Here is a 26,144-nt window from a genome sequence, read left to right as displayed (position 1 = left end):
TATTTTTATTTATAACATTTATTTATTTAATATTTATAGTCAGTCGGTTTAATGTTTAATACGATAGTCTTGTGCATATTCTTTGTCTGCAATTGTTTGCTTTCCAGAGCATATAACTAATTGTTTAGCTTTTGTAATAAGTTATTATTATTATTATTAGTTAGAATTTAACATTATTTTGTATAATATATATGATTGTTGGAACATAAATAAATAATTTTAGTTTTTCGTGATTGAATTTGATTGTAACATAGGTATGTATGTATATTATTGAATATTTAGACAAACATAAAAAAACGTATCATTTTCTTAATAAGGACAAGTATTAAATTACAAAGAATTTCAAAGACATTCAAATTCAAATCGAGTTATATGAACTTTTTAGCAAATTTGATTACATCGATGGCCAATTTCAATTCCCTGACACCACGGACTCCGAGGGATTCCAATTCCTCCAAAGTCATCTGAACCAGTACTGCCATGTCGATTTCTTGACGTCTGAACAAATCGAGTAGGTGATTGTTGCCTGTGCGATTGAGCAGTGAACTAACCCTGGGACTGAGCTCAGGCTGGTTAACGGGTGAGCTACGCTTGAAGTGGCGTTTTGGTGGGGCTTGTTTAGTGATTGCATCCGTTAGTTGAGAGGATCGGGTATCTTTCTTTGGCGGCGCAGAATCACCTTGAATTGCTGTGCCATGAGCACAAGGTGAAAAGACAGATCTAATCCGCATAAAATCCTGCGAGAAATGTTTTGGAGTACATGAACCAATCAAGCGTCGTGCATGGCCAGCTGTTTGATTTTGCACGCTATGGTGGTTGGGTCGAAGACCGCGGGAGTTGTAGCTCTGCGACTTGCAGGGGTTAGGCGTTGGCGGCGACGGAATATTATCAAAACTAAAGGCCCGGGTTGTAAGTGGTGTTATGGGCGTGAGCGGCGATCTGGGATCTATTCATAATTTGATATTCAAGTATTTTTATCTCATTAATTATATCGTGAAGTTTACCTCTCCAGGCACGGTTATAGCGATCCATGGAAGCGTTTTAAATAATTTTCTGAAACTCTCAGCGCAAGCAATGAAACGCGCATTATAGTCGGAACTGTAAATTACATGCACGAGCATGCATATTCACATGTATGTTATGTGAACACATACATATGTATATTTACCATATTCCACTGTTAAAAGACACAGTCACTATACACAGACACTATCACTTAATCGAGACCATATTCATATTTACATACTTACACATACGCGAAGTAATGCAGTCTGGCAGCTTTTTTGATAGTTGGCAACGCTGCGTTATGTTTGAATATGAACGCGTGTGTGCGCAAAATTGTGGTGCACTCTGGAAATCTTGAGCTTTAAATTTAGTTTTATTGATATATTATAATATTCTATGCGATCTGTCAAAGTTTTTGTAAACTGAAACAAATATCTTAAATAAAGAGAGAAGAAAGGAAATTTGAATATAAATTGGGTGCAAGAAAAATATCCTTTTGTTTGTACTGTTTAAGCCAAATACAGAAAGCCCGAAATTTTGATGAAATCTTTGAAGATTTCAAAATAAAAATAATATAAAGTTTTGTTTGAATCAAAGCTTTTGAAGCTTTCGAGCAAAATGCTCTCTAAGTTTTTGTATAACTTACAGCACTTACAGCTAAGACCTATTAATAGATCCACTGATGCTTAAATGAACAACAGATGGCGCGATGCACAGTGTATGCTTAGTACTTTTGGCTTGCAAATTTGATTGTATCTTAATAAGAAACTTGTTTGTTGGTATACATATACACATACATATATACATGTATTCATGTGAATTGGGTGTAATAGATAATACCTAAGGAACAATATTTCTCAATATATAAAAAAATCAATATCCATTACAATAAATTGAGAAGCTAATGTATTTGTTACTTATATATTTTATAATAGTCAATTCTTCATTAATAATATTTGCAAATTTAAGTTCAATAAACTGGAAACAAACCAAATTTCTAAATTGTAAAAAAGAGACTTGTCATTTAAGATCAGGACTTGTGAATATTTAGTATCTAATTAAAGCGAGTTTGACGAGTTTTTTTTGTTTGTTTTTATATTCTCATTTAAGATACTGCGCACAAAGCTTTTGCGAAAACTGCTTATGTAAATGTTTGAGCGTTCTGAAAGAAAGAATATACATACATATACAAGTGTACTAATCTATATGATTGCTGAAGTCACATAATTCTGTTGGTATGGAAATCAAAGAAAAAAAATGTATTCTGTATTTTATTGTAAGGTTGCTTTCCAAGGATCTCGTTCATTTTATTTTCTTGACAAGAATTTGTAAATTACCGCTAACTACATATCAGAAAATATAAGTTATATGCTGAAATCATTTGTCATTTGGGCGGCTCTTGAGTGCTTCATATATCAAGGCTAAAATTTTAGAGGACATCGTAACTTCCAGAAAGTTACATATAAAAGTTTTCTAAAAAAAAAAGAATATGTTAAAGTTGAATCCTCCAAACACCTCGCTAAATGAACGCTTGTTGTTGCCGGCTTTTTAGTTTTGGCTAGCGAAACAGCTGAGGGACCAGAAGCAGCTGCTTTGTGTTTATATTTGTTATTGAGAACTATGCAGCTCATGCGCATTGAGTTGGGCACGAATCTGAGCTTCGGCTTCGGCGTTGGTTTCGGATTCGGCTTTGGCGTCGGCTGCCCCCACTGGTCGGCTATAAAATTGTGGCTTGGCGCTTTGGCGACTCAGTCGTCTAACGGAGTTCAAACCAGCTGGGCAGAAAAGTTCTGGCGAGCTTTTTGGCAGCAAAGCTGCAACCGTTTTACTGAGAAAACTTGTAGTTTAACTGTTAATTTTTTATAGAAATTTGCTCGAGCTAACGCAAAACGTAAACAAGTCCGCTGCTTGCTTCCCAATCGCTGTGCGAATGTAAATGAGTATTTCGAGTATTTCGTGCCGTTCTGTTATGCTGAAGTGCACAAAGGCGCCATAAATAATAATAATAATAAAAATCGAAGTAAAAGCAGAGCGTCAAATAATAAAAACTACTTCTATATCAATAGGCGATTGCCATTGATTAACCATTCTAAAAGTTGGCAAAGCACACCAAAAATTGAAAAAAGTCAGTGAAGTGTTAAAAAACAAAAATAAATATTTGTAAATACATACATATAAATGTGCATATATGTTTATACATACATACATACACACACACACACACACACACACATACGTATATAGCACTTGTGAAATAAATTGCTACGCCTTAACAAAAGAACCGAGGTATGTTTTTTGGTAATTATTATTTTTTTCTTGTTTTCTTCTTTACTTGCTGATGCAAATTAAATTAGGCAATTAAATAAATGTAAAAAATATGGTATGAATAAAATTTGTTTTTTTGCTTCGATTAGTTAGATTTCTCGACATTTATTTTGTCGATTCACGTTAAACAGACAATTGAAAATATTCTAATAAAAATCTGATTAGATTTATAAAATCTATTTATTTTATAAGATCTATAAAACCCGAATTGAATATTAATATATGTATATATAATCTCTTGTGAATGATGTATTTCTAGAAATATTATCCAAACGTGTATAGATGTCTACATATTTGTAAGAGTTAGACACACAACGTCTATACATATAATTGAACAAAAAAAAAACCCTCAACAATCACAGTTACGTTTTGTGTGGACCTTCAAACGATATACAATAGGAACGTACTTGTAGCTATAGCTATTGCTGAATATTAGAGAAATCTTAAAAAAAAGACTGACAGACTGGCAGAGGAGTGTGACCACTATTTTGCTTCTTAATTTTTGTTTCGCTTGTACAAAGTTTTTTTTTTTATTTACACACCGACAATTAGATACGCTCGCGAATTTTTAAAGCCAATTTAATCTTAATATATGATCAATAAAATTTACATGACTAACTTTTTCAGGTTTAATCTCTTAAATCCGTTTAAGTCTTTTTTGTAGTCGATTTGTTTTTAAATAAACATAATAATATAAGTTAGCAAGGCTATTTCATGGATTACATACATATGTATATCTACTATATAGTATATTATTATACACTCTGCTACTAATCACTATGCAACTATTTGTTTGAATTACTTTATATAATTCTATTGTACTCTATATAAAAGTATTGTAACTAGGAGACATATCGTCATGCATATACATACTATATAGTACGTACATATGTATTTCTATCAGTTTTCATTTGCATATTCGATAAGCAGTACGAGTTGGAAATTTTCGGCGATAGCTCTAGAAAAAAATCTATACAACAAAAGAGTCATATGGGCGTGTATATATGTAGGTATATATGTGTGTATATTAGCTGTAAATATTAACAACGTGAAATGACTGAAATATCAGTTGACCGCAGGGCTCACAGTATCTCCTAGTCGGATAGTCCCGAAGAAGGAGCTATTGTGTTAAACTTGCTTTACGACTAAGTTGAACAAATTGAAAGATGAAGAGAAAAAAATGTATATGCTTATATGTGTAAAGTATAATTTAACAAATAGTCGCTATATACAATAATATCTGTAAATATATCTATATATCTATCAGTATGTATATAAATATATATGTATATATGGCTAGACTGTTCTATCATTGATTGCAGCAACATCTCCAAATTGTTGAATAAAGCAATGTGAGACAAAAGTTGATTGGGTCACTTGGCACGGAAATGCACTAAATTTGCAGGAAACATAAAGAATGTGACAAATTTACGATGAAGTTGTTATAGACTTTAACATAAAACTAGAACTCTCTATGAGAATTGTGATATAACTGACTTCGCTTTTAAATCGAACTTCAATAGCGATCGAGTCGATGCTTTGGCAATATACTGTGCACATATTTTACTGAAGGCCTTCATTACGGGGAAAATATTTACTTGTCTGATGCTGCCTGCAAAAAATCGTTTGAGTGTCTATTTCTCCGTCATAAATTGAAAAACTTTGTTTTATTTATGGCAAACACATTTTCATAAATAAGTTTAATTGCCTTTTTTCCTTATTTTTTAGGTATATAGAATTTGCCGTTTGTGTTCAGATAATATATATACGTCGTATGTCAGCCTCATGGTCTTAATTGTCTATATTCTATATTCCATAAATATCACACACAGAAAAGATAACAAGTAAGAAAGCTCTAGTCGAGACTGCTCGACTACGAGATCCCCTGAACCCCACAAGGAACTTATATTTCAATAATAATTAGCACACACACACGCACACACACACACGCATACAAACAAACACACGCACACACATACACATACAAACAAACACACGCATTGCGATTGCGCTTGGGTTGCGCTGCAGTGTGGCAATAATAGGAGAACTTATTTGATGAATAATTTAATTTCTAGACGTACGATCGTAATGAAACTTTCAGAATATAATTATAATATTTAAATGTATGTGTATACCGAAGGACAAGTCTCTAGTATTTGATATACGACTTTTACAAAGATGAGGGTGAGGGGGTGGATTTAGGGGTGGGGGGTAAATTTTAACAAAAAGCGAAATTGTATAAATTTCATCTTAATATACATTTTAAATTTGGAGACTCTAGCTTGAAAGATGTAGGAGATATAATTTTTAAACTGATCTTCGATAAGGTTTTTTATCGATAAAAAAGTATCGGAATGAGTTATCGTTTTTTAGTGATAAACTTGATCTGCGCGTGACATATACGGACATTTTAAAAAAAAGTTGAAGTCTCTAGCTCTTATATCTTCTGAAATCGACGCGTTCATACATACGGAGGGACGGACGGACGGACGGACGGACGGACGGACGGACGGACGGACAGACAGACAGGGCTAAATCAACTCAGATCGTCGCCCTGATCAAGAATATATATACTTTGTGGGGTCTGCCACGCCTCCTTCTGCCTGTTACATACTTTTAACAAAACCATTATACCCTGATTTCCTATTTTCAATGGGTTCAGGGTATAAAAATATCAAAATTATTACCTTCAAGAGATGGAGTCCAAGCTATAGTTTCATTTCGATTTTTTGATGACTGTGTATGAATTTGATATTGTACAAGACATCATACATTCCACAGCGAGACGTTATATTATAACGAGATAGGATTAAGATATTTATTTCTATATTGAGGCGAAAGCTGTTGCATGATCTCGCGGATCATTAAAAACAATCGGTCATTCTGTTGGGTACCAAAATTAAGGACACGGTTTGTTGATGTGGGTTTGTTATGTTGTTAATGTGGGTTAACAAATCGGCTTTTGGGGCGTCAAAGTGTTCGTCACAAATGACAATTTTTTCGCGCGCGCGCGGATGCTGAGCTCATCTAATGCATTCTGCAGTTACAGTTGCAACTTTTACCCTGGGGAGTCAGTACCATGTTGCAATTATTATATCCGGCTCGCAGCGAAACATAAAATGAGCAAGAAGCAACACGCGCCAGACTCTACGGCCATGTACAAAATGAGGCTCGCTAAGGCTCAGCCGGGCCCAGCCCAACCCAGTCTCAACTGAAACCCGGAGCCATCATCTGTACCAAAAAGTGTTTCAGTGTAGCCGGCAGCTAAGTTTCCGCTTTTGTTTGTGCGCGACGCATAATTTGCGGGACAAACATGCAAAAATGCCAGCAGTCAAAGCACACATGTACACATGTATGCATGCATGCATACATTCACACATGCACACATGCAGTGTACATTTATGTAGACACATTGGCGCACAGCCCCTATCCCCTTCAGCAAATGTTGAAGTGCAAGTGGAGCTGCGGCAGGAGGGAGGCGTATGCGCTTCAAGACGTACAGTTTATCTTGCGCCGGTGCGTCCGGTGTACCCATCCCAGCGGAAGAGTAGCTACGCCGGGACCCTGGGATGGGATTGGAATAGGGCGCTTGAGGATTGCACACTGCACAGCGAACATTTGCGTGTGAATGTTTTAGGCGTTTCTCTGGCTTGTTTACGACTATAAGTTTATGCTCGAAATGAAATTTTGCAAAAAGCCGTTGCCTTTGCGACTTTTGGCCACGGATATATGTGCGAAAAACAATGTTGTAATCCACACCGTCCACACGACTAGGTGATAGTAGGTTTTGCATTGAAAGCACAAAAAGTGAGCACCTGACCATCTAATCACAACACGTATGTATATATTTTACGCCAGCTACAACAGATACACTTTTTGTGTACAGTATTTTATTTAACTGTACAATTTATATACACATTAAAATTCAAATTCATTCAAATTCAAATGGAAGCTGTCCTCCCATTGCGTTTTCAAATATCAGTTATTTTATTTGAGTGCCATAAGGCTTAAATGGGTAAACAGTAGTGATTAACCTATGCGAATCCCATTGTCGAAGAGTGCATGTGATTTGATATACAAAGGGTTCGGGCTATTCTCTAGTCGATCACTCCCGTCTCTTGTTTTCACTCGTAATTATAGTTAATTATCACAATAAATTGCGTCATATTTATGACTTACATTATTTTTACTACATTGCCAATATATCAATTCATAGAGGGGACAGATGTAATTGTTTCAACATATACATATTAATTGTATATGACATTTATACATATACATACATCACATTATGCTGCCTAAAACCATTTTAATTAAACCATGAACTTTTATTAAGCGTTTCAAAGCATTCTACTTTGTAAAGACCCGAATAGAAAAAATTTAACTCTTTACGCTCTATTAACTTTAATTAAATTTCATTTTATTTTGTCATTTTATAAGCACATTGTAAATGTTTGGGGAAGGGAGGAAGAGAGTTTTTAAGGTATTACCTTGAATGATTTAGACCACTATAATTCTTGATTGAAAAATTTGTAAAAAAAAGCACAAATTTAAGGCAGTGTCTTGCGGTTGCTTATACATTTATTTCAAATCGATCATTATCCATTTACCTTCTTACGACTTAGCTAAAGTGCTAGACATATACAATTTTCCGTTAAAAAACTTCAGCAGTAGCACTCATGAATCCCCATATTCAGACTTGTCATCACCTTCCATTAAATTTTCAAGTTCTCATTTTCAAACGTAAAAACTTATGTGTATTATGACTCAAAGTACAGGATGTAATCTAATCGACTAGAGTAACTATCCGCCGCACTGAAATCCAGCACTCGCAATGGAGCTGCTGATAATATACGCGAGAGGAGCTGAAATGAAAATGGTACATTGTGAACGTTATTAGAAAATGAAATAAAAGCCAAGTAAAAACTTACATAGTTTGAAACGTCAAAAGACGACGACCAGCCATCCACAGTTTCCTATTGCAATGTGTAAAGTACCCTCGCTATCAATTTAATCAATTTACGAGTCCATTTAAAATTCACCATTATTTGCGCGCTTAGGGAATGCGAGTCGCTCTGTACGGCATTTAGCTTGTATATTGCAGCTCCTTACATGTTTTACGTATTTTTGAAGTAAACAAAAATAAATCTGTACACATGATTCATTTGGTTTTTTTATACCCTGAACCCATTGAAAATGGGAAATCAGGGTATAATGGTTTTGTTAAAAGTATGTAACAGGCAGAAGGAGGCGTGGCAGACCCCACAAAGTATATATATTCTTGATCAGGGCGACGAGCTGAGTCGATTTGGCCCTGTCCGTCTGTCTGTCTGTCCGTATGTATGAACGCGTCGATCCCAGAAGATATAAGAACTAGAGTCTTCAACTTTTTTTTTAAATGTCCGTATATATCGCGCGCATATCGAGTTTATCACTAAAAAAACGATAACTCATTCCGATATTTTTTGATCGATAAAAAACCTTATCGAAGATCAGTTATAAAATTATATCTCCCACATCTTTAAAGCGGGTTTTGTTAAAATTTACCCCCCACCCCTAAATCCACCCCCTCACCCTCAGCGCAACCCAAGCGCGCGTGTGTGCTTGTGTATGTTTGTCTGCGTGTGTCTCGACTAGAGCTTTCTTACTTGTTCTTTAATAAAGTTCCTTAAATATTTAAAAGTGTAATGAATATTTCACTGAAATCTTAGGGATGTTTAGTGAGGTGCAAAAAAAGCGGGACAAAGCAAATATTAGGCGAGAAATGAGTATACCTCTTGTAACTATGCTTGGCTTTTTATTGCTCTAGGAAAAGATATTTGTGGACTGCATAAGTACTAGTTGGACATTCCCGACGTATATTATGTGCATATTTTTTGACATATTCCTTTATTATCGCGCATCTTTAAACGTATTTTAGGTTTCCTTTTGAATTGTCGGGAATTTCTTGACATTATTTATTTTCCAACCTGCTTTCCATTGTGGGACATGATTTAGTTCTTCTCTGACATTCCATTAGTGCTATTCCATATTCGGACGAAAATCAATCTGCACTCTGCAATCATTAATTTTCCTTGCTATTTATTACTATTTTATTGACCCATTTGACAATAATTGCATTGATGATACGGCTGAAAAAAGCCTTAAAAATTATAATTATAGGCTATCGCTAGTGCAAATCAAATGAGCATCGTTTGTCCAGTCATATTCTTTCTATTGTAATTGTTTCACCTTTTAATGTGTAGCTAGTTAAAAACTCTTTGAAATCGTTTTACTTTCCAAAGGTGAATTCTGACATTGACTTTCATCGTATTTTATACACTCTATGCCCAAAGGGGTCTAACATAATAAATGATTTGCATTTGCTATCAATGCGATATTATTGTAGTAGTAGTAGCCAAATATTGTATATGCAGCAGAAATTCGCACTGCTAGGTGCTGAATTAGTTTCGCTGAAATAGATAACTTATCACAATAGGGAAGAGCAGGCAAATTACCTGCTTAAGGCTAATTTAAGCGAACATGATGCCCAGCCGATATTCTATATCACGATGCATAAGAAATAAACCATTCGACTAAAATGATACCCCAAAGCGAATTGCATAGGCGTCTCGCTCCTATTTCTCACCGCTCCCGCTCAGCCAGTCCCGCTTCATCGTGGACTGAACAGCGCCGTAAAGTCCTAGCAACAACGGACAATTTATAGACAAAGTTAACCTGGCTACAGAGCAGCCTGCTTTGCGAAAACCTCCTTGAATACACAAATATAATATTCATAAATTTAATACGAACAAACACTTTTCGCATATTTCGTTGGCCTAAGTTTCTCTATGGCTCGGCTGGCTTTGCTCTACTCTGCTATCACGTTTATCGCGGAGGTGACGTCAAGTACGACTCTTGGAAAATGTTGTTGATTTTTGTTTGGTTTCAGTTTGCATTCTGTTTTTCGATTGTGGTTCTTTTGGAAGAAAGAGTAGTAAAATAAATAATTCATAATGCAAATAGGCCATAAACAGAGGAACACTAGTGTGAAGGCAACAAGGAAATACTCGTAAGCTTTGGCAAACGTGGAACAAGAACCGCAGTATCATGAATATGCCATATACTATGTGCATCGTTTTCTTTGCGAGCATCCATATACACTGAGCCACTAATCTGTTTTATATCAAACGATTCAAGTAACTTATTACCAGCCTCGAATCCATCGTGTACAATGAAGTCTTGAATGAGAAAATAAAATAATAATAAGTCGATCAGTAAATGTTTGAAAACATTGAAAATATAATTTTTAATACGACTTAATACTAAAACTGTGGTCAACGAGCATTTCGGTTTGTATGATTACACATTGTCTTTTTTAATTGGACATATGGGACACACTTAATATTTTATATCGCTACAACTAAATTCTATTTCAAATTTCTCACATAGTAACAGTTCAAGAGAAAGAACATATTTCATTGCGGTACTGCCTTGATAAATACTCTCAATGAATAAGAAGGTATATGTAGATATAGTTTAATGCTAATCCATTCGAATGTACAAATATATGGGCTATAAATTTAATTGAATACTAAATAAATCAGAACAAAATTTACAATCTTACATTAAAAGACAATCATCAAGAAAAGAAATATTATTATATTTTCATTTCGCAGAGTATTCATGTTTACCAGTTTCATAAACAGGTTTAAATATGCCATACCTTTAAAGACACATTTAATGTGAACAATAGGTATATTTGAAATTACACCCATTTGAGACACTCAGCTATAGGGTATTAAAATGGTAAGCTGTTAGTGAGTGGGTCGAATAAAAAATAAAATAACCAAAGTAGTGGTAGAAAAGTAGTAGTAAGAGGAATAAGCGTAATCGCCGAGCAACACACAACATGGAAAAAATGCAAGCAAATCGGATTAAGAAAGCTCGTGGTAAGGCAACTGGGCAAAGCGTAAAGCCAACCGCTGAAATGTTCTTCTTTCGCTGCTAAAAGAGATACACATTGCAATGAGACGGTGTTTTATAGTTCAACGTTGGATTTACGATGTAGCTCGACTTTGAGCTACATTTGTCGAGGTTGAATCAAAAAAGCCCCTGCCGCCGTCGGTTAACTTCGCAGCGCTATATAGCGGTACTCAAAAATGTCTAGTTTGTTAACAGCTGCTGTGGGACATGACAGAGGGCTTGGGGGGTCAGCTCGAGCGCTGTTTGCCAGGATGCTGCACTTGCTTGTGCAATAGACCGATGCGGATACGTCGATAAAGTGCGAATGCAAAGTTGCAGCTTGGGCGGGGGTCGGTGTGGGTGGCGAAGGAAGGAAAGGAGGACGAACTACGGAAATCCAACTCCAACATCCCAACTTGAGAGTGCCATCGAAAGAAAGCGACTGTAAAAGAAACGCCGTAGCTGCAACAAAATTGCAGTGTTGTAAACCGTCCATTCAAGGAAATTACGGATTCAAATTTGCAGCACTCAATCTCCATCTAAGCTCTGCTCTCTGCCAGTTAATGTATTTAATGCCAGCCCACTAGGCAATTAGGCCCACTTTTATGCATTTTATTCAACTTATTGAGCGCAATGACCAAGAGGGAAAGCTGCGCTCAATGCTAAATGGCCAGCCCTTTAATACTTAATCATTACTTTGCTCAGTTCATATACGTATGGACTGGGCTGCATATTAATATCCGAACTAGCGTTTTTCAATAGATGAGTCTACAACATGATCCTCATCACTTGTGCTATCCTCCGAAGTTTATTACTTAAGAATCTGGCATTAATGTTTCAGAAAAGACAATATCGAACTGAATAGTCAATATCACAGAAATCACAGAAATTATTGAAATATTGTAAGCATATTCGTGGCCCTCATTCCTGGATACTTTGCTTCCTTGGATTTCTGTCTGTCCACCGTCCGTCCCTATGATTAACCTCGTGAGCTACCAAAGCTATTTAGAGTTTAAGTTATACATTTATAATCGAGTGCCCATAGATAGTCCCTCAATAAAAGGATTTATTTATTTATGTGCTGGATGTTATCTACCCACAAAAATGAATATCCCTTCATTGCAGGGTTTAGACGATCTTCACTCTAGTTGAATATATGGACCTTATATTCATATATTCCTCAGTATAAGCAATCATAAAAAATCAAGCTTCCTTCAAAATTGCTGTTTTTATGTGGCTTGTGCTTATACTTATAATTTAACACACACTCGTTATATTCATATCGTTTATGCATTTGATTGATCATTGGCAGTTGCACAGAGTTCATATGGAGAATATAATCTTAGACCGGTTTGCTTCAAAGATTTCTTTCAAGTGCACACACAGGTGAGTTTTCACCCTTTTCTGCTCAAACCGAAAAGCTTTGAAAACAAGTTTAAAACAGGCTTGACAGCCACTTGCATGTAGTTTATAAGACATCCAAGTCAAATGGAATCAATGAAAAAATGTTCTGAGCAATCACAGCTGTGTAACAGCGTATACACATTCAATTTGCATGGCGCATCATTTTTCACACCTCACCGAAAATTACCCATGGTTTGCGTATAATGAGATGGCGTAACCCTCTCTTGCCGATCGTACCCCTTGCACGTGATGTAGAACTTGAAACAGATACAAGGTCAAGCTCATGCAGCGCCATAACAAACCAGTTGGCGAGTGATCCCAGGCACACAGATATTGCCATTCTAGTGAGTCGAGATATAAATAATACTCAATTCAGCCGTGCACGACGCGTTGCGACGTGCCGGCAGAAACACTTCATAATTCCCATCTGAGTAGCTAAACAGCTGTTTGCATTAGACAGCTCGACGGTTGAGCTTGCCAGCGATTGCGATAGACCCGCCAAGTACTTCATACAGGCGTATCGCAGTAATTTGTTTGAATATAGCCAATTTCGTATTTGCTAAAATGAATTTTAGAAATTATCTGCTGTTTTAGTCAGCTGAGACAGGCCGTGGATGCGAGTGCGATTGTCAATTACAAGGCTCTGCTACCTTGCTTCTCGAAGCATGCTACTGCGCATATTTTGATGGTTAAAGTTGAGTCCAATGAAATTTAATATTTTAATAGATTCTGTTGACTCATATATAGTCACAGTAGAGGATAGCTTTGATAATATTTGGGCGCTATTGAAACTTTTCTACTAAATTTATGGAACATACTGAGACTTATATGCATATAAGTTTATAAAGGCATTGCTCAACCTGACATAGATGTAAGTGTTAGATTTCTAGCTATTTATGTACCTAGATTCATGGAACACATACGACCGAGTCTACTTAGTACTTTCTTCCTCTAGGCTTATGCGGTTAGCCTCCCCATCCCGATGGGTTGGCATGCATCAATATAATCATTGGATTATTATATCTAGGTAAAAATGCAAGGGATTTTAGCTCTTATTTGAAGAAGATATTTATGAACGCCGAGATCTCAGAAGATATAAGAGCTTGAGAGCTGATATTTTGTGTGCATACTCGATATCGATAAATCATTCGATAACTTTATTATCGAGAATAATCGAAAAATTGATTTTTTTTTAGCCTCATTCGGATAATATTAGACGTGGAGACTTCAGATTTACTGTGTATATACATATGATGAATACAAACATTTTGTAATCAACAGAATCGCTCTGAAAAAATTTCATTAAGATTGTACGTCTACAAAATAAGTTATTCACAAGTCGCATCTTACTGCGCAGTTAGCAAAGCGCGGACGCGTGAGGGTGGAGCATATGCTTGTATGTGTGCGTGCATAAAAGAAGTGAAGAATGATAAGAATATCAGCTTGGCGGGTTCAGGGTATCTCCTAGTCGAGCATACTAGAGCCTTCTTACTTGGTTTTATTCCTCGGTCCTTCAGCTCGCATATATATCCGCCAATCTATGCGTGTGAATGTCTGTGTGAGCTATACGAATACATACGCAAGCATATGCAAACAAGTGTAACCCACGCTACTTACAAATGAGGCTCTAGGTACGTGTGTGCATTCATGTACTTAGGTGTTTGTGTGGACGTGTGGGGATAGTTGACGTGGACAACGTGCGTATTAGTAATTTATAAGCCTCGGCCATGTCGTTGGCAGCTTCGTGCATTTAGCTCAAAGCTGTTTATCTCCGAATGACAGTTTAGCTTCATTTTGCAACGGCAGCCAGAATGTACATCTCATAATACGTACACCCCTACACTCATAGGCCCCTACATCCATACACCCATACACCCAGTTGTGAATGCCATACACACAGACATATGTACATACATATATGTATATCCATGAATGTTCGTAGTTTTTGTGTACAGTGAAAGGTCGACTAACTGACAACTTCCTTGGGGCGAGCATCTCCTTTCAATGGCATCTCTATTCCTTGAGATTCAATATTTTTCCTCAGTGTCGCTGTTTTGACAGGCATTTGGCTTTATCGTTGTTATGGTGGATTTTTCATATTTCTGCAAAACTGTTTTTGATGGTTTTCAAGCAGGAGTATTGAAGCACCCATTTCTGTCTGCAATAATACCTGAATACTGGCGTCTATCAGAGCTTTGACTGTAAATGCCAAGAGAAATGCTTCAATTTATGCGGGAATTATTTATATTTCTCGTCCTTAATGTTGTTAATAGCTTGCAATCAAGCGCATATTTGTCGTTATTGTTGTTCTTGTTGCTCTCAACAAGTGATATGTTAATGCAATTTGCAAACTACTGCGGTCCGTTGACACCCTCTACAAGCAGATAGACGGACGGAAAATTACGCCTTATTTTCTGACTGTGGACCAACCGAAAACGATTCTTTTTGCGTTTCCATTCAACATTCATTCCCATATGCAGTGCTGCTCTTAAAAAATTTTGAATTACACTAATATACCATCTTACAATTAAATATAAGATCTTGGAGGCAGATATTAATTTATTTATTTATATATATTTACTATATTACTTATTTTTATATTATATATGTTAAGACTTTCGACGATCTAAGGAGGCTGGAGAGTCTAGTCAGACATTCAAAGGGAGAATCTAACGAGAAGAACAGATTTAGTTCAGTTTATATTCGGACTAGAAAGAGTTTAGACCTATTGTTCCAAATTATATAAAATATATTATTTCATTGAACACAAAGTTGTTATATATTCACAATAACCTAACACAGCGTCCCCAATCACTAGTACTCCAGTGCGGGAGCGCTTAACTTATATATATATGTATATGTATATGTAGCAATACCATTTTATTTTCATTACCATAATCGAAAGGTTTATCGCTCTTTTCCTGATTTGCATGAAACTTCATTTCGTCTTCTGAACCTAGTCAAATATTTTGTGAGGACTCTGGTATAGTTGGGTTCTCTAACTCTCGTCAGAGCCTGATTAAAAGTAACTACAACGTAAATCTATAAAAGTAATATTAATAATAGCATTAACTCAAATGAAAACAGCGACGGCTAAATATATATTTATTCAATTAAATAAATACTGAATCAAAACTGCACACAATTTTTTTATATACAGACATATATGTATGTGTATCTGAATTCGCTTTTGCATCTGAACCGCAATCGTCTTATTTTAATAATATTGCTGTCAATTGAAAGCACAACATAATTCATTTATCGCGAGCAAAGCCGGGTGAAAATTTTGTTGCTTGCACTTTTGCAGATATCCTATTAGAAATTCACACAATTTATAACAAAACGAGTATTTTAATCACACGAATTTCTATACTTGCTTCCCTATCGGCTTTATAAAAAATATAATATACAAAATATAATAATAATAATAAAACCAAGACTTAGATATTCTGTATGTGAGTGATTTTCGAATTAGTTTTGTTAGACGAGCAACTAATGACTGGAAGTCTGATTGCATCTCTGCTACTAATTATACGTTTGTTCACTAATTTTGTATGCCTGATTGTGTATTCGTCTTGTGTTTATAGAAATAGCAACCGGTTTCAAATACGCCTCTGATAGACCGACGGTATGACGTAGTACTTACGTATATATACTTGTATACAATTCTAAAAGTCGACTTGTCTCTCAGCTCGTATTTTTCTTTGTGCTGAAGCTTGTCATTGAAGTAATATAAGTGTACGTATCGAATAATTTTAAGTTGTCTGCCTTTTACCTTTACCGAATAGCATTACTGCAGTCCAGCCCACATGCGAACCACAAATATTCTTTGTCGATGCTATCTGACGGTGCGACAAACCGCAAATTTGTATATACCATATTCAAGGCGCTTAAAATTTGATTAAAATAGATCCCTATAAGGATGTGGTTATCCATAACAGTATTATTTATAGTTATTTAGTAATTAAATTATGAATTATGATGCATTTGCAATTGCCATAACTGAAGTGAATAGCATTCACGATTAAATAGGTTTTGGATTATCATTTTGGTGCCTCGGCTGCGAGCGAATTTCTGAATTTTCACATGCTTGGTCACTTAGGTGCAAATCGAATAATATTATTTGAGTAGAGACAGAAGAAACCTAGCGGTTGTTCATAGCTATGAAATAATTAAAATATTATTTGATGTAAAAGAATTAGCGAATTAGCGGGGGCACCTAAATGATTTATTATGCGATTGAATTCAATGGGACGGAATTAGCAATCGGTTTTCACTTACGGAGTGGCGTAACAGAGCCCATACATAGATGATATGTATTATATATTCGGACGATCTGGTTGATCTAGCCTGTCAGTTGGTCCGTCTGTGTGTATTGAATGTATTGTTGAAAATTTTTCGTTTGATAACTCCTGTCAATCGGGCACCCCCTATATACTCTCGCACATAATAATAATAATAATCATTATAGTATTTATAAAAGTTCAACTAGAGCGATTTCTATTTGCACATCTAAAGTTTTAAAAATTTTTATTTGCGAAACGTAAAGATATTTAGTTACATGACAATTGGGACTTAATATATGGCTAGCTTACTTCGAACTGAAAGTTTCTAACCACATGCAAAACTGGAAACAATTAAGGATAGAAGAGCTCTAGCATCCCTTGGAAGCCATATGTTTATTATTCTATTATGTTTCTTCAATCCAATACTTGTTATCTCTTGATTGATAATCAAAAGCATACGAGGTATAAAATGCAAGTTTAGTGTTCAAACTTTATTTCGGCGCTATTGAAGCTAGAGAAATTAGGAACAGCAGCTAGGTTACGGTTAGCTTGTTCCATGAGCTGGCCAAAAATGAAGTGTCTACGCCCAGTAAGAGCGTGGCAAATCGAGAAAAGCTAAACTTAGCTACTAAATTGCTTATGAGGTGTAAATGAGTATTCCGCCAGTTTCAACGTTCTTACTGAACCCATTGAAAATGGGAAATCAGGGTATAATGCTTTTATGGAAATTTACAGGCAGAAGGAGTCATCGGACGACGGGTGAGTCTATATAGCCCTGTCCGTCCGTCCGTGGGTTTGTCCACCCGTCGGTCTGTCCGTATGATCGCCGAGATCTCAGAAGATATACGAGCTAGAGAGCTGAAATTTTCTATGTACACTCGTGTGTACCATACGCTTACGAGTTTATTATATTTTTTCGATAACTCATCCGATAACTTTTTTGTCGAGAATAATCAAAAAATTGATTTGGTTTTCTGAGCATCAATGGAATACTATTAGACGTGCAGACTTTAGATTTACTGTGAAAATACATATGATGAATACAAACATTTTGTAATTTACAGATTTTGAATACCACGCCCCCTTTCGCTAAATTTGTAAATAACATATTTCAAGTACTAGATATTTGTGCTTTGGAATGTACACACCTTTTACCATATGATTACGCTCTGAAAGTCTCAGTTATATTTCTGCAAAAAAGGTTATTCAACAAATAAGTTATTATAATATTGCCCACACTGCAGCGCAGTCCAAGCGCAGTCGCAGTGTGCACAAAAGAAGTGCAGAATGATTAGAATATCAGCTTGGAGAGTTCAGGATATCTCCTAGCGAGCAGTCTCGAATAGAGACTGCTTACTTGTTTTTTTTCGTGTTGATTGTTTATCACAAAAACTGCACAAAATCAAATAAGCAACACCATGCCGACAACTTTTATGCAGTGGAAAAAAGTTAAGGTTGAGCAAAGGCAAAGAAGTTGAGCGAACCGGCAGCCAACAAATACATATTGCTAGCACAAACTGCAAGCCATCAAAAGCCGGAAACTAAATTTTGTGGCAGAAGTTAAGCCAACGCAAAACTTGTCGATTGTGCGTTGGATGCTGCGGCGGCATCAAAACTTTTTACTTCTTAGATTTTTTATTGCGAAATTTCTGCCAACAACTGATTTGACTGAGGACTCATAGCCAGGCCACCACATCTTCCCTCGGTCGTCTATGCAGTATTAAAAGGTACTGCAGCCAAAATGTATTTAATACTTATTTAATACTTGGGAAGTTGATAATGAATCAGTAAAATAATGATTATAATAGTAGAGTCTTTTTTTATACTCTGAACCATAAAGTATATATGTTATTGATCAGAACGACGAGCTGAGTCGATATAGCCCTGTCCGTCTGGCCGTCCGTCCGTTTCTCCGTATGAACGCCGAGATCTCAGAGGATATAAGAGCCAAGTACAGAATGATTAGAATATCAGATTGGAGGGTTCAGGGTATCTCCTAGAGCCTTCTTACTTTTTTTTTTTTTTTTTTTTTTTTTTTTTTTTTTTTTTTTTTTATTTATTTTGAGTTCTGCTCTCTGGTGGTAGTTAAAAATTTCGTGTTGCAGAAGTGTGTTTTTAAATCCACTTTTTGTGGCGCAAAAGCGAACTTTTCTATTTGAGAGGCAGAGTGCATATATTTTTGCATAATGCTCTGCAGTCCAGTCAGAGGGTACAATGCTGTTTTCGCTGCTGAATAGAAAAAGTCGTCTACTATTTACACTCGTTTGCACATTATTGGGATAAAAGATTGGACCTTCGGGAACTGGGAAATGTGGCGTCAGTTGATGTATTGTCCGCAATATGTTTTTATACTCATTCACGAAAGTGAAATGAGTATATTGGTTTTGTGCAATGTCCGTTTTGCTGTCCGACCGTCTGTCCGTATGAACGCAGTTTATTTCGGCGCTATTGAAGCTAGAGACTTGAAATTCGGTAAACATACTCGTGTATATCTTCGATTTATAAAGTGTTAAAATTAGGGGCGTGGAAAATCGAAAGAATGCATTTTCCGATATACCAGAAATCATATTAGTTAAAGAGCTAGAAAGCTGAAATTTGGAATGTAGATTCGCACGTGCGTGCTATGGCGGAAATATCTACACCTGTAGAAAATCGGATAAAACTGTATCTCTAGAGTTTTTAAGCTAAATTAATTACAATTTTGCACGTGAGCTAATGTTATGATTCTATAAAGATTGGTGAAAAAATTATATGTGTACGCCTTTTAGAGGCGTGGCAAATCGGAAGAATACGGACGGACGGACTGACAGACAGGGCTAAATCGTTTCAGCTCGTCGCCCTGATCAAGAAAGTATATACTTTATGGAGTCTGCCACGCCTCCTTCTGCCTATTACATACATTTTAACAAAACCATTATACCCTGATTTCTCATCTTCAATGGCCTCAGGGTATAAGAATTTATATGTCTACGCCCATTAGGGTGTGCATAAGCATAATTTTGCAGTTAGGGTACCGGTAGCTCGTTCTAAGAACTGACCAAAAATGAGGTGTGGGCGTGACAATTCGGGAAAAACTGAATTTTGAACGGTATTAAAGCTAAACTTAGCTTTTAAGCTGCTGATGGGTTGTGAATGAGTATTCCGGAGCCGGTAAAGACCGACTGCAACGTTCTTACATGTTAATCAAAAGAATAACAATGGGCTAAGTTTGAGTTTTGTATCTTTATCAAAACTATTGACCAAATCGTCAAGTAAATAAAAAGTCTTTTCGGGTATTTTAAATTTTCGACATAAATAAATTTATTATTATGATCCATTTATGAAGTTTCCGAATCATTTTTTTTAGAATCTATTAACAAGAAAGAGAAAGATGAGTAAAATAACATGAAATTCCATATAGAGTTACACTAAACTCGCTCAATATTCGTGTTAACACTCAAAATATCTTCCGAGGTTTCCCTCCTCATTTGGCATCGTTTTTGGTAATAGGAAGGTGTTGATACCATCAGTGAGGTGAGTGCCAAAAATGGGAAACAGTTCGTGCGTTGTGGCAAGCGAAAAGTTTGTGGTTTGTAAGACCTCAAAACAGCCATTTGCTGTGTGGCAGTGCTTGCGCCCACTCAATGACCAACTTCGAGAATATTTGACATGTGAAATTTTAATTAAAACTGCAATGCAAATAATGCGAAATTACCCTTCAGTAGCAGTTAACTTGCCCAAAGTGCAGCCAACCTGTAAAAGATGCAGCAGCAGCAGCAGCAACGGAAACAAAAATGTCAACCGAACACGTCAAAAATATCAAGAGCGTAAGCAGAGGCTGGCAGCGCGTTGGCAGTTTGGCAAGGCATGTGCATGGCACAAAGCCTTTAAGTGCTGCCAACAAGCTGCAAGCGACAACATAGCATCAGCTCAACATCAGCAGCAGCAGCATCAGAAGCTAAGGTACAAGCTGAAGTAAAAAGTTGCCAACTGTGTAAAATAGTTGCCAACTTGCATGTGCACCATTCTGCTGCACTCCCGCATCTGCAACTGCAGCTCATTAGCGACTTGAGTCTTCCCCATGCTGCTAGGCAAACTTGCCGCCAATCCTTGTCTATTGACGCGACATTCTGTTGAAATTGAGTTAGCCGCAATCTCAAGTTTCCCGTGCCAAGATGCGACGGGCGAATAGTGAGTTGCGAGGAAAACAGAAGTCAGTATTCACGTAATACGATTGCTGCCACAATGTGACGTGTTAAGTGGGTGACAGCTTGGATGATCACAGGACAGGTAATGGTCCTGGTCGTGGTTCTGGTCCTCGTTCTGGTTCAGGTTCAGGTTTAGGGAACCCAAGCTAACCCAACTTAAGTGAGTGCTCCATTCAACAACTTTAAACTTTCGACTCTTGCTGTGAAAATGGCCTTAATAAATGTTTCGCAACTTTTAGAGCAGCAAGAGCCAACCTTTTTAAGTGATTAAATTGTTGTAAAAAATTTGTGTTGAAAAGTAAATACTCTATTGATTACCTTTCGTGCCGACCTCTGCCAAATTTAGCCAATTCGCCCAAAGACCAACAAAACAGTTGCATTACTCGTTTTCTACATCCCCGTGCCCTCTCATGGGAAAATGTAATAGTACAACTGGGTATGCAGCCCGGAGCCTGGAGCTCTAGCTAACGGCGTTTGTTTTACTTTTGTTAAAGTTGTTGCCACTTTTAGAAGCTTTGAGTAGCCCTTGCTCCCCTTGCTTTGCCGGGAGACTTGTAAATCTAATTTCTAGCCTCACAAACTGAGCCCGCGTCAACGGGCTGCACCATCTGCGGCCATGTAACATCAACTTCTACAACTTCGTCAGCCCGTTAGCTGCAGAGTTTTGACGTCGACAGACGACAGACATCACGCATCCGACATAGGGCATCAGACGTCAGACGTCAGTTGTTGCCACTTTTGAGTTGACTGGCTTTTAAGTTGTTGTCACTGCGCGTACGAACTGCAGTTATCACATGACTTCACGCATACATGTATAGGCTCTGTAAGTGTGTGATTATCAGGGCATGTGTGCGTAAGCCGCAAGTCATTTTGGAGTTGTGTGTGTGCGCGTGTGTGAGTGGGCGTGTCTTGCGTGCTTTGGACTGCCTAAAGATATTTTTATATACATGTAACTACAGCGTAACCATACACACACACAGCGGGGCCGCTGGAAATGCGTTCCACATATAGGAGATGCAACCCAAATTCTGCCTCGCAAACTGTTCTTGGCTCGGAAAGAATGGAAGCGCCGGAAGTCGGCAAGCAAAGCGGCGGAAATGTATTTTTGCCTCTTACTTTCATTTTCAATGCTTTTATTGTTGAGTTTTTCGCCAGCACTACATGATGATTTTTCATACTTTCTACCCAGTGAAAAGGGACAAGCAAGAGTGTACCATAGCTGATCGGATTACACCAGGTATAGCTAGCTCTATATATGTACTGTTATTTGTAGTTATGATGTGGAGGATCCCTAGAAGGGTATATTTCAGGCTCAACGCCATAACAATCTCGATGTATTTCCGTCTGCTGACCCCGTCTATCATGTACTCTAAAAGTAATAAAGCCGATTAAAATTTGCAAATAATCGACAGCTTAAGCTGCTTCAGTGCTGATTGGTGCTTGGAAATATTAGTATAATATAAGCATAGAAATGATTCAGTATTCCTTTGACGATGCTATGCCACAGTATCAAGCAGTTTGTCATTCCCCATTATACAAACACACATGTTTTGTCATCAGTAGGGCGAATTGTAAGGCATTGTTGTGACTGTCGCCTGGTGTCTTCTATTCATTATCATTTGCCGGATTTGTATATGTTTGTTTGCATTGTTGTTGTTGTTGCTGTTTCATTGTGCATTTGGGCTTGAAGCAAGTTATTAAAAGTGCACAAAAGTTTCGATGTTTTGCCTAGTTAAATGAGCACATGAGTTCATGCAATTACGTCAGATTAACTATTTCTGTTGCACATGCTTGAGCACATATGAGGTCCTTCCGCTTTGCAATTGTACGAAATTTCAATAATTTTTTTTTTAAATATCCCTGCAGCTGTAACGTTTTGATAGTTTCCTTCAGGTCAATGACCCTGCTTAATGAATTAATTAATTCATTCGACTCATATAAAATAGACCAATTTGGCAGCATCGTTTTTTTATTCTACCCTAAACTCTATTCTGGATGTTTGTGTCCCTCTCTGCCGTATTTCGCCAGTTTCAAAGAAGTCACCTTGGTTTATCAAGACTCTTTTGAACTTGAGAAACATTAAAACTAAATGTTTTAAAAACAAGTAAGAACGTTGCAGTCGGGCGCTACCGACTGCGAAATACTCATTCACAGTCCCTTTGTAAATTTAATTTAATTTGGCTTTAAAAAAAAATTAGTACAAAACAATTATGCTTTTTGATTATCTTGTAGCTTTTGGTAATTTTTATCGAGTAATCGATAATTATTATATTGATCGTGCACTTTTTGAGTACAAATGTATGGTAATTTTCGTTGATAGCTTTCGGTCACACCTATTGCAGATTCTTTAGCGTTTGCTTACATTACAAAAGCGCGCTTTTTAACATTCTAAGAATTGCGATTGATTTCTGGATTTTCTAGCTGTTATTGTAGTTTTGTCAAGTGACCCTCTGTTATTAGCTTATTGTATTTTAGCTACCAGTTTGTAAAGAAAAGCGATAGCGTGGGCGCTAAAGGCGTCGCAAGTTATGTTACAGTTGCGAAGGTTCAAGTCCCCATCAAGGTTATAATTTCGTTTTTTATAAAATAGATATTTTATTCTTCTTAAAAAGCCCTCATACATGTATGTACGCATATATGCATGAATATGTATGAACATATATAAGTCTGCACGCATATGTAGCATCAAGCATTCCAACCTTTCTTATGCACGCGCTCATTTGTATGTGTGTATGTATGTACACATAAATGCATACTCTAGCGTTGAAATGAGACTGATTTGTTTTTGCTTTGTTCTTGAATTTACCATCCGCTACTCTCATAACAAGAATCTTATTTTTGGATTTCATTTTAATTACTATTGCTGACGGTATGCGGTAGCGCTGTCGGCAAAGGCGCCGGCTAAATTTGTTTTTGTTATTTTGACAAACATGACTAGGGTGCGAGTTCAAATCCCGCGGAAAACTCTTTTTTGTAAATTGCAAATTTTGTTATTTTAGCTTCTTTTATATTTTTTAAATATTAAAATTTTATTTTTAAATTTTATAAGCCTATTTGTATATACATGTACATACATAGATAGCTCAAGCATATAAATGTCGCAATTTGATACTACAAATGCCGATTGCCACGCCCCTAGTGGCCGTAGACACCTCATTTTTGGCCAGTTCTTAGAAAGAGCTAACGGTAACGTAAATGCAAAATTTGAATGCTTACGCTCAAAAAATGTGAAAATTACAGGGTATTTTTCGATATGCCACGCCCCCAAAGAGGCGTGACAATTATTTTTGGGGCATCCATAGAGGAGGTTACCAGTAACTCAACTATCCAAATTTGAAGCTTCTAGCTCTTAAACTGTAGGAGATATAAAGTTTTGCGGTTTGCCACGCCCCCTTTGGGCGGACATATATCCACCATAGCTTGTTGGACTTGGGTGGTCAACTCGCGTATATATACCAAATTACAAGTCTCTAGCATCAATAGTGCCTAAAATATAGCCAAATTTGAAAAATTACTATATCTTCAGGTCCGATTTGCCACGCCCACTGTAGGCGTAGACATACAATTTTTCCATCAGTTATTATATAATTATAGCATTAGCTCACGTGCGAAATTTCAACGTTCTAGCTTTAGAACTTTATGAGATACAGTTTTATCTGATTTGCCACGCCCCCAATGGGCGTAGATATATCCACCATAGCTTTTTGGACTTAGGGGGTCAACGCGGATCTACATACCAAACTTCAACTTTCTAGCTATTCAACTAACATGATTTCTGGTATATCGGAAAATGCATTTTCCGATTTGCCACGCCCCTAGTGGGCGGATCGGGAAAATTTTAACACTTTATAAATCGGAGTTATACACGAGTATGTGTTCCAAATTTCAAGTCTCTAGCTTCGATAGCGGCGCAATGAACTGCGTTCATACGGACAGACGGACGGACGGACAGACGGACAGACGGACAGACGGACGGACGGACAGACGGACGGACAGCAAGACGGACATTGCACAAAACCAATATACTAATTCACTTCGTGAATGAGTATAATTATAAAAAGTCTGGTTCAAGTGTTGACTGGCCCATTGTCCATTGCCAAGTCAAACTTCAATCTTTTGAATTCTAGCTGTTATGAGAATTATCTTATTCATTGCAAACGTTAGTTTGCCCGAGATCCCAAACAATTTTATTCATTTGCTAACTTGAAGCGTAAATCTTCTGGTTTGCCGTCCTCATTTGTCCTTGGTGGTGAAAAAACTTGCAATGACCAGGATTCCTCTGATCTATTTGCTGATTTTTTTCAATCCACTTATTCTTCTGCTGATCTGTACTACAACTCATATCCATATACACTTTCTGAATATGGGTCCAAAGTTTCTGCAGCCTCTCTTCAGTCACAATTACTAACTTACACTCACACACACACACACGCACGCACACACACACACACACACACACACACACACACACACACACACACACACACACACACACACACACACACACACACACACACACACACACACACACACACACACACACACACACACACACACACACAGAGACACGGACGGACGGACAGACGGACGGACGGACAGACGGACAGGGCTAAGTCGACTCAGCTCGTCGCATAAAAGACACAAACTTATTGTATTTAAGAGTTACTTTAATCGTAGTCGAACAGGATTACATTTCCAGATGGCAGCTCGATTTAATTTATATTAATACATTTTTTACTTATAGCTCTCATTAATACAGCTGCTATTTAACTCTCGAATTTCTCTATTTCATCTATTTATCTATCTTATCTACTTGGTATAATTAGAAACAATACAAACTATCGTTTTATTTAAGATTTGTATGTTTATAGAGATGCCGTCCTCACAATATTATTCTTACAATTTGTCTTAAAATGGTTTACAGACAACACAGTGTGCATGCATATCTACCGAAAACTATCGCTTTCAACACGCTGACAAAAAGTTTGTGGAG

The 26,144-nt window shown here is 36.9% G+C and overlaps 2 protein-coding genes across 2 annotated transcripts in view; one reads left to right on the top strand and one right to left on the bottom strand.

Annotated features, from left to right (window-relative positions):
• Positions 1-2: 2 nt before the first annotated feature.
• On the bottom strand, positions 3-1,159 carry gnu (giant nuclei). Its single transcript, XM_018099764.3, has 2 exons — positions 1,005-1,159; positions 3-946 (listed from the first exon to the last, which is right to left on the bottom strand). The coding sequence occupies exons 1-2, from the start codon at positions 1,030-1,032 to the stop codon at positions 369-371; spliced, it is 606 nt and encodes a 201-aa protein (XP_017955253.1). The 5' UTR covers positions 1,033-1,159; the 3' UTR covers positions 3-368.
• Positions 1,160-2,742: 1,583 nt separating this feature from the next.
• Positions 2,743-26,144, top strand: part of LOC108650542 (Ig-like and fibronectin type-III domain-containing protein 2) — a 43,310-nt gene continuing 19,908 nt past the window's right edge. Inside the window, exon 1 of the mRNA XM_089260435.1 lies at positions 2,743-3,291. The gene's annotated coding sequence lies outside the window, so the exon portion shown is untranslated. The remainder of the gene's footprint in view (positions 3,292-26,144) is intronic.

Source organism: Drosophila navojoa, chromosome 4 (genome assembly GCF_054131105.1).
Source record: "Drosophila navojoa isolate 15081-1374.11 chromosome 4, UAZ_NAV_1.0, whole genome shotgun sequence".
Classification (NCBI taxonomy): Eukaryota; Metazoa; Arthropoda; class Insecta; order Diptera; family Drosophilidae; genus Drosophila; species Drosophila navojoa.
This window is presented reverse-complemented; position numbering and strand designations above follow the sequence as displayed.

What these genes read in the sequence shown, in the direction of transcription:
- gnu (XM_018099764.3), bottom strand. Translation starts at nt 1,032, where the DNA reads ATGGATCGCTATAACCGTGCCTGGAGAG. An exon ending in CTATAACCGTGCCTGGAGAG is followed by an intron (nt 947 to 1,004) that starts GTAAACTTCACG and finishes AATTATGAATAG; the next exon opens with ATCCCAGATCGCCGCTCACG.